This window comes from Scyliorhinus torazame, chromosome 16 (assembly GCF_047496885.1).
Source record: "Scyliorhinus torazame isolate Kashiwa2021f chromosome 16, sScyTor2.1, whole genome shotgun sequence".
NCBI classification, from domain to species: Eukaryota; Metazoa; Chordata; class Chondrichthyes; order Carcharhiniformes; family Scyliorhinidae; genus Scyliorhinus; species Scyliorhinus torazame.
In genome coordinates, this window is record NC_092722.1 from 8,289,136 (window position 1) to 8,303,043 (window position 13,908).

A 13,908-nucleotide genomic window follows, 5' to 3' on the forward strand; every position below is an offset into this window, starting at 1 on the left:
GCACCGGCTCTTGGAAAGAGCACCCCACCCCAAGGTCAACACCTCCACCCTATCCCCATAACCCAGCAACCCCACCCAACACTAAGGGCAATTTTGGACACTAAGGGCAATTTATCTTGGCCAATCCACCCAACCTGCACATCTTTGGACTGCGGGAGGAAACCGGAGCACCTGGAGGAAACCCACGCACACACGGGGAGGACGTGCAGACCGGTCCGCACAGACAGTGACCCAAGCCGGAATTGAACCTGGGACCCTGGAGCTGTGAAGCAATTGTGCTATCCACAATGCTACCGTGCTGCCCTAGGTATAGGGGAGATGTCAGAGGCAGGTTCTTCACACGGAGTGGTGGGTGCGTGGAATGCACTGCCAGCGGAGGTGGTGGAGTCAGAGTCATTCGGGACTTTTAAGCGACTCTTGGACAGGCACATGGACAGCAGTAAATTGAAGAGGTGTAGGTTAGGTTGATCTTAGATTAGGATAAATGGTCAGCACAACATCCTGGGCCGAAGGGCCTGCACTGTGCTGTACTGTTCTATGTTCTATGAATCAAAGTCTAGGGAATCTAATCACGCAAAACCATTCTACATCTAATGGATAGAAAAAATATCACGATGTGCGAGGACAGAGCAGAACACTTACTCTGGGTAGCGTGGATCAACCAGACGAAAGATCAATTGAATTAATGTGCCATAAAACTGGAGGCACCTCCTTAACAGATTTTCATCTAATAAACCAGCATCGGCACAGGCCTTGCTCCGCACCAATTTCTATATGTAAAATAGAAAGAACACGTCCATACGTATTTTACAAATACAAAATCCTCAACTAAGATGTCTTTTAAAAAAAAAAACAACAGAACGTTTTAACATTGGAGTCAGCACATATTATCTTATACACTATATTTACAGCTATATAAACCATTGCTACCAAATTGGCAGTAAAACTAATTAATATGGCGCAGTATTTAAAGACTTCACTAGGTGGAACAGCCACATAACCCCGATGACCCCCCAAGAAAACCCAGAAACCAATGGGAGAACTCGTGCAACAAGAGTCAAAAGAATGTGTTTTCTCAATTTGGCACCGTAGCTGCGTGCATTTAACATTCTGTAACTGAACACGGTTCACATTTCAGCACAGTACCAAGGCAGTGTTGCATTACCGGACGTGTTAGCTTTAGAACAAGACCTTAAAGTGAAGTCCCAAGTTTTCTCTCAGCTGCTTATAAAAGATCCCAGAACGCCATTAGAAAGAGAGCAGGGGGAAATTCTCCTTGTGCGTTGACAAACATTTGATAATCAGATTTATTTTGATATTTAAACCAGTTATAGTAAAAGAAGATTTCAAGCTTATGAATACAGACCAATGATAGTTCAAAATTTGCTTTTTGCACAAAAAAGTATCAACTTATCCAATGCTTAAACAAACAAAATGAAATAAAATGGGAATTTACTATTAAAACATTGAACGGTAAAATAATGAGTCGAGTAACACCAGGTTGCCCTCAAACTTACTGCGCTACGTACATAGATGCTTACATTATTTACAGAGATCAAGGAATTTTCACACCAATTTTAATGCCCCAACCCCAAGATCATTTCGAACATCCTAGCGAGGGAGAAAATCAGAATTAAAAAGTTAGAGCTTAAGAAAACAGCACAAATACGTACTGTCTTTTAATGTACAGCAGTGCGGGTTGGGGGAGAAGAGGAGGCGGACTCGACGGTAACTCAAGGATGGTGTGGGTCAGGCCGGAGAGGCAGGGCCTGGGGTTGAGATGATGGCGGATAGGAGGGTGGGGCTGGTGTGTGATCTCATTGAAGGCAAAGGTGGATAGGGAGGAACGCCAAAGACTGAGGAGAATTTGGGAGGTGGATGGGAGGTATGCGGAGGACCCGGATCTGGTTTCCTGGCCAGGAGGAAGGGGTTGCAGGCGAGGTTCGATCAATTGTCCACGGGGAAAGTGGTGCGTCAATTGAGAAGGGTGAAGGGGACTGTATACGAGTATGGGGAGAAGGCTCCGGAGCTCCGGAGGGGGGCAGCAGCGAGGGAGATAGTTTGGGTACGGGATAGGATGGGGAAGTTGGTGGTGGATCCGGAGCAGATTAATTCTATAGGAACCTGGATAGGTCAGAGCCACCGGAGGAGCAGCGGGGAATGAGGGAGCTCCTGGAGCACGGTAGCACAAGTGGATAGCACTGTGGCTTCACAGCGCCAGGGTCCCAGGTTCGATTCCCCGCTGGGCCACTGTCTGTGCAGAGTCTGCACGTTCTCCCAGTGTCTGCGTGGGTTTCGTCCGAGTGCTCCGGTTTCCTCCCACAGTCCAAAGATGTGCAGATTCGGTGGATTGGCCATGATAAATTGCCCTGAGTGACCAAAAAGGTGAGGAGGGGTTAGTGGGTTACAGGGATAGGGTGGAAGTGAGGGCTTAAGTAGGTCGGTGTAGACTCGATGGGCCGAATGGCCTCCTTCTGCACTGTATGTTCTATGTTCTGGACAGGCTGAAGTATCCGAGGTTGGAGAGGAGGATCGGGAAGGTTGGAAGAGCCAGTGGGGGAGCAGGTGAAGGAGATGATTGGGAGGATGCAGTCAGGGAAGGCAACAGGGCCCCGAGGGGTTCCCGGTTGAATTATAAGAGAAATTTAAAGACAAGCTGGCGCAGTTGATGGTGGAAATGGGGATGCGATAGGTAGGGATGTCTTGCCGCAAGCGTTGGGGCAGGCTTCCATCTCGGTGCTACTAAAGAAGAACAAGGAACCAGTGGAGTGGGGTCGTATAGGCCCATACCTCTGCTGAATGTAGATGCCAAAGGTGTTGGCTTTAAGGTTGGAAAGGTATCTCCCAAAGATGATTGGAGAGGACCAGATGGGGTTTGTGAAGGGAAGGCACCTGTTCTTGAATCAGAGAGGGTTTCTGAATGTGGTCCTTTCTCCGGCAGAGGGAAGGGAGACAGAGGTGGTGCTGGCACTGGACGAAGAGAAGGTGTTTAATCGGGTAGAGTGGGGTTGTGGCGGTACTGGAGAGATTTGGAATTGGGCCGAAGTTTGTGGCGTGTGCGCGGCTACTGTACAAGGAACCGATGGGAGTGTGGGGGCACTAACTCAGGGTAATTCGCACTGCACCAGGCAGGGGTGCCCTATGTCACCCCCCCCTTTTGTTTGCATTGACTATAGAGCCCTTGGCCATTGCGCCAAGGGGCCCGGGGTTGTGGAAGGGGATAGTGAGAGGGGGGGTGGAGCATAGGGTGTCCCTACACGCCAATGATGTGCTGTTATATATTTCGGAACTGAGCCCGTCGGTGGGGTGTATAATGCAGCTGCTCCAGAGATTTGGGATGTTCTCAGGGTATAAACTGAATCTATGGAAAAGCAGGTACCTGAAAATGTTAAATTCAATTTACTATCAATAGTAAATGGTGTGCAGTGTATCCATTGTTTTTTCATAGCTGCAGTCAGTGTCAATACCCTTCAGAGTGCCGGTTGATAAGAGTGCAATGCACACATATCTCAGAAACTGATTTATGGAAAAGAACCGAAGGACATTCAGGGCTGGAGCGGGGGTTGTGGTTTCAAAGTCGAGAGGCGACCAGTTTTTGTTAATTAGTCACCAAAATACACCAGGAATGTATCATTGGAAATGAGTAAAAAACATTTTGTTTAATTTTTTTTAAAGAAAGTTATGTCTTTAAGTTAGGTCATGTGTGCTCTTCCCAAAAAGCAGATCCTTGGATTTTTTTGCCTGCTGATGCTTTATGCTGAGCAGTTTGTCAGCAGCGGTCTGACATTGCCTTCTACTCACAGGGGCAGGGTGATGAGGCGGATCCCAGGGCTACTGCATCTGGATTGGGAATCAAACACGCGGCATTGCAGTTGTTCAGAACCACACTGTAGCCACGAAGAATTTAGTGTTCAATTCTGGTCGTTAGTGTTCAATTCTGGTCGCCACACTACCAGAAGGATGTGGAGGCTTTAGAGAGGGTGCAGAAGAGATTTACCAGAATGTTGCCTGGTATGGAGGGCATAAGCTATGAGGAGCGATTGAATAAACTCGGTTTGTTCTCACTGGAACGAAGGAGGTTGAGGGGCGACCTGATAGAGGTATACAAAATTATGAGGGGCATAGACAGAGTGGATAGTCAGAGGCTTTTCCCCAGGGTAGAGGGGTCAATTACTAGGGGGCATAGGTTTAAGGTGAGAGGGGCAAAGTTTAGAGTAGATGTACGAGGCAAGTTTTTTACGCAGAGGGTAGTGGGTGCCTGGAACTCACTACCGGAGGAGGTAGTGGAGGCAGGGACGATAGGGACATTTAAGGGGCATCTTGACAAATATATGAATAGGATGGGAATAGAAGGATACGGACCCAGGAAGTGTAGAAGATTGTAGTTTAGTCGGGCAGTATGGTCGGCACGGGCTTGGAGGGCCGAAGGGCCTGTTCCTGTGCTGTACATTTCTTTGTTCTTTGTTTGAAGCCAACTAAGCAAATCAGCCCATTACAGCTGTGATGATGCAGGAGCAAACTGTAGATGGAGTACCTCTGTCATCCCATTCTGTGGAATCTGAAGAGGCTGAAATTGAATCATTACCTGAAATTACTATTTTTTTTTTAATAAAAAGAAACACACCTTCAATTGGGTTTTGCATCGTTTTAACATCTCCCGATGTCTGCTTGCCAATGGGGAATCCTTCCACTGACTTTCACTATTTTTCAGCTCCTCAACAGTCCTATGAAAGGAAAAGTAATGGGCCAATATAACAACAGACTGAAGTGAAAGGAAGCTCATTAAAACATTCTGGGTCAGAATAGAAAGAAGCACATTTACAACCACATTAGCAGACTGTTTTATCACATTTACGGTTTCAGATTGCCCGAGTTTGTCATATGAGGAACGTTTGAGGGCTCTGGGTCTGTACTCGTTGGAGTTTAGAAGGATGAGGGGGGATCTTATTGAAACGTACAAGATACTGCGGGGCCTGGATAGAGTGGACGTGGAGAGGATGTTTCCACTTGTAGGAAAAACTAGAACCAGAGGACACCATCTCAGATTAAAGGGACGATCCTTTAAAACAGAGATGAGGAGGAAATTCTTCAGCCAGAGGGTGGTGAATCTGTGGAACTCTTTGCCGCAGAAGGCTGTGGAGGCCAAATCACCGATTGTCTTTATGACAGAGACAGATAGATTCTTGTAATAAGGGAATCAGGGGTCATGGGGAGAAGGCAGGAGAATGGGGATGAGAAAATATCAGCCATGATTGAATGGCGGAGCAGACTCGATGGGCCAAGTGGCCTAATTCTGCTGCTATGTCTTATGGCCATAGTGTGGGGACTGCGCTATATGATGCTGCCCTCTCCTAAATCACATACAGGGTATTTAAATTACCAAAAGCAGACTAACAGACTTCCAAACTATATACTTCTCTATGAATCTTTTTTAGGGAGGTCCATGAAAGGCTCTGCAGAAATGTATGTCTAAATTTACAATCCCCTCCTACCTGTTTAGATCTCGAATAGCTCGAAGTCTTCTTATGTACCGGCGGCAACTTGGCAAGATAGCAAGGTGATGTGCATGTAACGTCAGGAAAAAGCATTCTGTGGGGAACTTTGGCTCAGCGAACCTGGACTGATCATCTATTCAGACGAATAGCAAAGATATACGAATTAAATAAAATTGTTTCGTTAAGTTAAGAAGTCGGGTTAAAATGCTCACCTCACGGATAGAAGGCGGCTAGTTGCAGGAAAAAAGATGCACACAGTTCAGAGAAATGTTTCTATATCTCGTATGTACTTACTGAGCTCAGACAGCCAGCTTTTAATGTCCTCCATAGAGGCTTTCACACGGGTCTCATCAGCAGGTATGTTGATGCGACATTTGGGGTGGAAAATGTACCTTGGGTCGACCGTTTCTAGCTTGATCTTGGTGCTCAGTTGCTGCAGCACCCACAGAAAATTCAACATGAACCCATCTGTTGAAACCAGTCGGTCATCTGTCTATAAAAAAAATGAATTTTTACATTTTAAAAATGCTCGACACACTGTTGAGTTTTGAGTTCCAGTTGTAGTTACGAAATGAGACACTGTTCTTCGGCAAAACACTCCATTTCTAACTTACTTAGAAAAATTGTTCGCGTGACGTGAGCATCTTTGGCAAGGTCAGCATTAATTGTCCATCCCCCAATTACCATTGAGAAAACAATTTTTAAAACTGTTTCAAATACTAGTTAGATTTCCTAAAACTCTTGACGTTATGAGATGCAATCCACAACCCTAAATAAAAAACATTGTGCCCCAACTAACTGAAAGCCAAAAAATTGGAGTTGTAGACTCTCCTTCTGAAACTTCACCAGAAGGTCTGTGGAAATCCCAGGGGAACTACAATAGTCAGTCAATAATAATAATCGTTATTGTCACAAGTAGGCTTACATTAACACTGCAATGAAGTTACTGTGAAAATCCCCTAGTCGCCACATTCCGCCGCCTGTTTGGGTACAGAGGGAGAATTCAGAATGTCCAATTCACCTAACATCGCCCAGTCGCCACACTCCGGCCCCTGTTCGGGTACACGGAGCGAGAATTCAGAACGTCCAATTCACCTAACTTCTTTCGGGACTTGTGGGAGGAAACCGGAGCACCCGGAGGAAACCCACACAGACACGGGGGGGGGGGACCGCGCAGACTCCGCACAGACGGTGATCGAAGCAGGGAATCGAACCTTGGACCCTGGAACTGTGAAGCAACAGTGCTAACCACTGTGCTGCCGGAATCTCGGGCATCTAAAGATCGACGACATCTCAGCAATAACGTGTTTACATCCACCGCTGCGGAGTGTTTTCACATCACCACGTCAAGGAGGCAGCAATGAGATAACCTGATAAGTGCCATGCCCAGTTACCTTACACTTACCTGCATTTGTGCTTTCTTCATGTTACGGTTTACCACTGCTGCCATGTAATTTAAAGCAGACTCTCTGGTCTCGCCGTTCAGTAAAATATTGTGCAAAACTTTGAAGAGGTCAGTCTGCAAAAAGAAAACAGGGGTGGGGGGGGTCACAAGTTGGAAGGTTGTCACCCAATCCACACAAGTGTTTCATCAAAAAACAGCGCATGTGCAAAGGGCCCACTTGCAATTAGTTTAAAATTACATCAGCTGAAAACCTGGATTCAAAGCTGCAGGACGACAGTATACACCAAATGCTAGTTTAGGAGATACACGTGAATCATCGAATCCCTACAGTGCAGGAGGCAGCCATTTGGCCCAGTGAGTTTGCACCAACCCTCTAGTGCACCCTGCCTTCTCCTTCTTCAATCACACCCACCCCTTTATCTCCCAGTGCAGAGTTTAGAATAAGCTAAATCTATTAAATCAATGCTACTAAACTGGGCATCCAAAAGTTTAGAAATTAAAACAGGAGATTCTGAACCCATTCAAGTGTAGCATATTGCAAGATTTGAGCATTTGGTCACCTTGCCCTCTTTGCTGCCCTCTGTTGGGGAGGTTTAAATACATTTAGTTCAATGATGGCTGCCTGCAGTTGGTCTTCCTCAGGTGTGCAATACACAACACTCAAGAGGTCAGGCAACATCTGTGGACAGGTTAGAGTGAGGCCACTTCTGTTCTCTAAGACAAGTGCAAAAGATCCCTTGGCACTATTTCAGAGAGCAGCAGGGGAGCTATCCCCAGTGTCCGGACCAAGATTTATTCTTCAATCAATATCACAAAAGTAGACAAATTGGCCATTATCACATGCTGTTTATGGGAGTTTTCTGTGTGCAAACTCGCTGCTGCATTTCCTGCACTGAACTTACAGAAATTCTTCATCGGCTATGAAGTACTCGAGAGGCATCCAGTGGCTGTGAAAGATGTTATGCAAACACAAGTCTTTTTGATTATTTTGCAGACTTTAACAATTTCACATTGAAGCTATGAGAGGAGCAAATATCCATCTCGCTAGGACTTCCTTGCCGTTTTGTGGCCAAATGGTGATGCTCAAATTCATGCTTTTGTGACCATAAAACTTGTTGTGGTATTAATTACCACTGCAATTTAAAAAGACATGGTGACATCTTGTGGCAGCAAAAGAAAACAACAGGGGAAGATAAAACACCTGGGCAAAATTTTTAAACTGCACTTTCAGTCCATTACTACTTACCCTGGCTGATTCCAGATGGTGTTGCAAGGATTGACTGACAACTCTCGTATTTTCAAGTGTAAGCGTAGGTCCAGAGAAATATTTCTCAACAACTCTTGTCTAAAGCAAAACACGTGTGTAACGTCAAACAAAACTGCCAATTTACACCGAGAGGTTCACTATTAAAAGGAAACAAAGCTGAACAAATATTTATCCAGATTACGTCCTGTGCTTCAGGAACTAATCTTTTACATTTTCAAACTTCCTTCAGTTGGAACTGCACATCCACCTTTACTGACTGAGGTGACTTCTGGTGATGGGGATGTGTTGAGTAGACGCACATCAGTGGCTCTCCTCCTACACACTTGCCCGAATTTAGCATTTAGCCTGGAAAATCGGGCTCAAAGGAAAGGAGCAGAGGCCATCCCCGAGAGGAGGAGACCGGCAACCTGGACAGCAATCCCCCCCCCCCCCCCCCCAAGGAGATGGTTGGAAGACGTTCCTAACAAAGGAACTGATTGCGATGAAGGAAAAGTTAACGGTGGAGATCCAAACGGCAGTGGCACTGTCCGCCATGCAGGCGGCGCTCGACAGCCTGGGAAGGAGGCTGGAAGCCCAAGGGAAAATGAGACAGGAAGTCGAAAGGGCACTGACGTACCAGAACGATCGAATTGTCACCTAGTGGCGACCCAGGGGAGCCTGAAAGGGAAGGTCGATGACCAAAAGAACCGATCGAGGCAACCAAATATCCGGATAGTGGGCCTGCCAGAGGGAATTGAGGGCAGAGACCCAACAGATTACGTGGCCAAGATGCTGGGCAACCTGGTTTCCCACAACCGTCGGAAATTGACAGGCTCCACAGGTCACTCCAGCCAAAGCCGGGGAGCAGCCGAGAGCGATAATAGCCAAGCTGCACAGATACCAGGAGCGAGAGAGGATCCTGCACTGGGCTCGGCAGGTGAAGGCAAGCAGTTGGTAGGGACAGAAGGGTATACTGGGACATTGGGGCAGACCTGGCGAAGCACAGGGCCAAATTCAACCACGCAAAATCAGCCCTGTCCAAAAATAATGTTAAATTCGGGATGTTATTCACAGCCAGGCCCTGGGTGACGTGACAGAACAAGGAGCACTATTTTACTAGCCCAACAGAAGTGGACGAGTTTGTCCATACTAACGGACTAGACGAAAGGCAAACGAGGCAGCGGTGAGGAAGGCACAGAGAGAGATAGTGATGGAAAAAGACAATTTTGCACTGCTTATGAGTAAGGGAACTAGCTCATTGGAAGGAGGGGGCGAGGGCAGCAGAGCACGGGGCAGGTTGAGGAGGGGACAGAGAGGACAGCAACAGAATAGGTGTTGGAGGGGGTTGGATCAACCCCGGGAGGGAGGGGCCACCACACTTGTGGGGAAAGCTAGCACCAGGAAGCCAAGAGAGAGAGGGGGGGGGGGCACGGTGCATCTCGCCGGGGGAGAAAGAGACAAGAGCGTCCAGCGGGGAGGCAGAAAGGAAGGGGGGGAACACAAGCCACAAGGGCTCTAGAATGGCTTCAATAGCTCAAGTTTGGAAAGATGGTACTGTAAGCAGACACTTTAGAGGGTCTTTAAACAAAGGGAAACCCTGGAGTGCAGGGGCACATAAGAACATAAGAACTAGGAGCAGGAGTAGGCCATCTGGCCCCTCGAGCCTGCTCCACCATTCAATGAGATCATGGCTGATTTTTTGTGGACTCAGCTCCACTTTCCGGCCCGTAAGTATGGTGGATCCTGCAGGGCAGGGCAGGGGGGGGGGGGCTTCATGGCCCAATGAAAAGTTCCAGAGTCTTCACCCACCTGAAAAGTAGAGCAGACACAGTCTTCCTCCAGGAGACACACCCGAGAGAGAAGGGCCGACTGCGGTAAGGAAGGGCTGGGTGGGACAGTCCTACAATTTCTGCTACTGAACGAGAGCGGGGGAATAGCAATTTTGATAAGGAAGAGGACTGTGTTCACCGCGGCAGAGACGGTAACGGTACGCCATGGTCAGTGGTGACCCCGACATGGGTACGCACAGACTGCTCATGTATGGCGTGAGAGCGAGAGAGATGGGATTAAGGGGAACTGCGGGGAAATATACGGATGGCTTTTAGAAAGGACAAGCTCCCCACTGGACGAAACAAGGGAAAAGTGGGCGGAAGAACGAGGAACGGAAATAAGGTGGGTCCTCTGGAGTGAAGCACCGAGCAGGGCCAACTCCACCTCCTCTTGCACAAGGCTCAGCCTCATGCAGCTTAAAGTGGTGCACAGAGCGCACCTGACCAGAACCCGGACAAGCAGGTTCTTCCCGGCAGTGGAGGATAAATATGAACGGTGCCAGGGAGGCTCAGCCAACCATGTTCTGGGCCTGCCCAGACTTGTCGAGTTTTAGACAGCCTTCTTCGAGGCAATGTCCACGGTTGTGGTGATGAGGGTGGAGCATTGCCCAAGATTGGCAGTCTTTGGGGTGTTCGACCAACTAGAACTACATATGGGGGAAAGAGGGCTGATGCCCTGGCTTTGCTTCCCTAATCGCCCGCCAGAGAATCCTGCTCGGCTGGCGATCAGCAGCACCACTCACAGCTGCAGACTGACTGACAGACCTATCAGAATTTCTCCACCTTGAGAAGATTATATACACCATCCGAGGGTCAGAGGATGGCTTCCACAAAGTGTGGGGGCCATTCACCAACTTGTTCCAAGACCTATTCGAAGCTAACAGGCCAGAGGAAACAACAAGGCGGAGGCCAGAAAGTGGCGATGGGGACCAGAGGGCCCAATGTAAGGCCATACGAAAGAAAACCCTCAAAAGCAGGCTGACAACAGGAGGGGAAGAGGTGAGAGAAAAGGCACTACTTAGACATAAACACCAAACAACTACCCGTGTAAAGGTGGAGTAAAAGAGCCGGGAAAGGTCCCTGAAACAGCAAAAGGGGAGAGAGATACCAAAAAAGGACAACTTGTAAATTGGACATATTTATTTCTCCTCATCTATGTCCTAAATGGCCTACCCCATATCCTGCGACTGTGACCCCTTGTTCTGGATCCTCCTAGTCACAACATCCCTGCATCCAGTCTGTCCATAGCTACTCAAGGAGGGTAAATCCTTTTCGTGATACAAATGGAACGCAAATAGCATTTATTTTTTAAAAAATAAAAATCAGTTCCATGTGCAGTTTTCCAGACAAATACAAGACAGAAGTAATTATATCTGCTACTCTTCAATTCCACCAGACGGCAGCTTCCTCCCACTGCATCTATTACTACAGTCAACTTGGTCCTTCGGAATTATTTTAGATACACCGATGGGTAATTAAATATGGAATGATACTTACATCATCCTCTGCAAACACTGAAAGACTGAAGAAAGAGCCCAAGACTGAAAGTCTTTGCAACTCTCTGCCTGTGCCTTGACTTAAAGGATCAGGCAAAAACAAGGGAAGCGAGATCACCTGGGAGCGGAAAAGAAATACACAGTTAAACAATGGATTCATTCTTTCAACAATCATCATCAGTGAATGAGGTTCCAACCCCACCATGCCTCCACTCCCCTCCCAATGATTTGTTATCATTCGATTTCTTGCTACTATACAGCTGCCCCCGGTACCTTGCACGGGATATCGCAGCCAAGTCTGATTCGACCACATCTGAAATTCACTCACCAGCTTCTGGTGGGCGGGTTTGCTGGAGAACCATCGGATTGAGAACCTTGGCTGAATAGTCCCATTCTACCTCGGGAGTGACAAGTAACAGCTAAAATACTGCCCTAGCTAAAACCAACTAATTCCCTGATCAGGGGTTGCACTGCAAGAGTTTACGAGTCGGTGAACGCAGCTACTCACTGTATAAACTCCCCAAGCCAGCATGATGGCCAGCAAAGTTTAATGCTTAGAAGGAAGAAACATTTTATGCACATTTCATATATGTAAAACAATTTAGCTTTATACAATTTTATTACTCTTTCTCCGCCCCCCCCTCAATTTGCTGTGTGACTGGTCATCACAAACTATTAGAGGAAACAATATTATTCAGTGCTTTCTTTATAAAGTTATATTTGATTAAATAGTTGATGGTAGTGAGTTGTAGAGCAGTATCAATAGAAAAGGAAGTGAGCCTTACCAAAGTACACACAGGATGAGTCTTCCCAAACTTAATTTCACACAATTCTTGCAATGCCTGAAATGAAAGAAGTGCTTTATTCAGTTTAATTGACTAATAGGTTATATAACTACAAGAAAGTGAACAAGCTCTGGACCAGTCTAAATTTAATTTGGGTTTGATTTTTTTTTCCAATTTAGAATACCCAATTATTTTTTCCAATTAAGGGGCAATTTAGCATGGCCAATCCACCTATCCTGCGCATCTTTGGGTTGTGGGGGTGAAACCCACGCAGACATGGGGAGAATGAGCAAACTCCACACAGACAGTGACCCAGGGCCAGGATTCGAACCCGGGTCCTCAGCGCCACAGGCAGCAGCGCTAACCATCCTGCTGCTCCTAATTTGGGTTTGGTAATTTAAATTTTTGCCAAACTATATTGTGCAGAAGGATTCTTCTGAAGTTACATAATCCTGGTGATCAATTTAGAGTTACGTAGTAATAGAAACATTATGCTATTTTTTCTGAAAGTCAAATAATTGGTTGTGCTTTACTTTTTGAAGACAATCAGTACCATCTTTGTACACTTTCCAGCTCACATCTGCCATATCTTAACATATTTGGTTTGTGTTCAACAGGTTTTAGTTTTATTTTTTTCCCCCCTCCAGCGTGAGGGCATATTCGGAATTCCTTCCATGAAGTACTTATAATGGAAAAGGCCATTCTAATCCTACTGACTTCCAATGCACATTTTTCTTTAATTAAGTCTCGCCTCAACCACACTCCTTGGCACGCCCACAATTCAGGGCATGAAGCAGGCCCGTCAGTATTCAATCGAGGTTCTCCCAGTGGAGTTCAGCTAACTCGTAGCTACTCAAAAGCAAAGCAGTTTTGCTAAAGTGACAGGGACGGCTTTGGCCCTGTATCAGCAAGAGAGCAAAATGTCTCTTTTCGAAATATCCAACGGATGCCACTTTTGGAGGTCATCATTTGCAATGGCTGATGTTCTGTATGCAGATAGAGTACCAGTTCTCTGAATCTACGTCTTGTGGTTGCCTCTGGGCAACCTGCATAATACTAAAAAAAAAAACCGAGAGAATTGAGTTTATTTGCATTCATTTTCAAGATTTGCACGGAGGAGTTTAAACCAAACATCAAGGTGTTAGGGCAGCAGTGTGGCGCAGTGGGTTAGCCCTGTTGCCTCAAGGCGCTGAGGTCCCAGGTTCGCTCCCGGCTCTGGGTCACTCTGGGTGGAGTTTGCACATTCTCCCAGTGTTTACGTGGGTTTCGCCCCCACAACCCAAAGATGTGCAGGCTAGGTTGGTTGGCCACGTGAATTGCCCTTTAATTGGAAACAATTAATTGGGTACACTAAATTTATTTTAAAAAACATGAAGGTGTTAACCTTTCTTAACATAAATATCCAAAACAATTTTTTATATTCTTTATATTTAACAAGTTTTCTTGTTTGGGCATGCCATTTCTCAAGAAAACTTGTTAAATATAAAGAATTCTAAAGGAAATATGTTCATTTGTATCTAGTATTTTTGCATAATAAGTCAGTCAGAATAACAGTAGTCACAACAGACCAAGCATAGAGCTTTTGTACAACAAAAGAAAGGTTTAATTCGCAGCACATGAACCACATTCAGCAACATCTTGAAATAATTCAT

General features: G+C 46.3%; 1 protein-coding gene across 3 annotated transcripts in view; it reads right to left on the minus strand.

The window, feature by feature from the left end:
• ube4b (ubiquitination factor E4B, UFD2 homolog (S. cerevisiae)) overlaps positions 1 to 13,908 on the minus strand; it is a 100,133-nt gene that overhangs the window by 27,857 nt on the left and 58,368 nt on the right. For all 3 annotated transcript variants that reach the window (XM_072477893.1, XM_072477891.1, XM_072477892.1), the window contains 8 exons: positions 12,257 to 12,313; positions 11,473 to 11,589; positions 8,147 to 8,245; positions 6,901 to 7,014; positions 5,790 to 5,988; positions 5,493 to 5,628; positions 4,625 to 4,724; positions 643 to 770 (listed from right to left, as the gene is read on the minus strand). In XM_072477893.1, the coding sequence (XP_072333994.1) occupies positions 643 to 770; positions 4,625 to 4,724; positions 5,493 to 5,628; positions 5,790 to 5,988; positions 6,901 to 7,014; positions 8,147 to 8,245; positions 11,473 to 11,589; positions 12,257 to 12,313 (950 nt within the window). The remainder of the gene's footprint in view (positions 1 to 642; positions 771 to 4,624; positions 4,725 to 5,492; positions 5,629 to 5,789; positions 5,989 to 6,900; positions 7,015 to 8,146; positions 8,246 to 11,472; positions 11,590 to 12,256; positions 12,314 to 13,908) is intronic.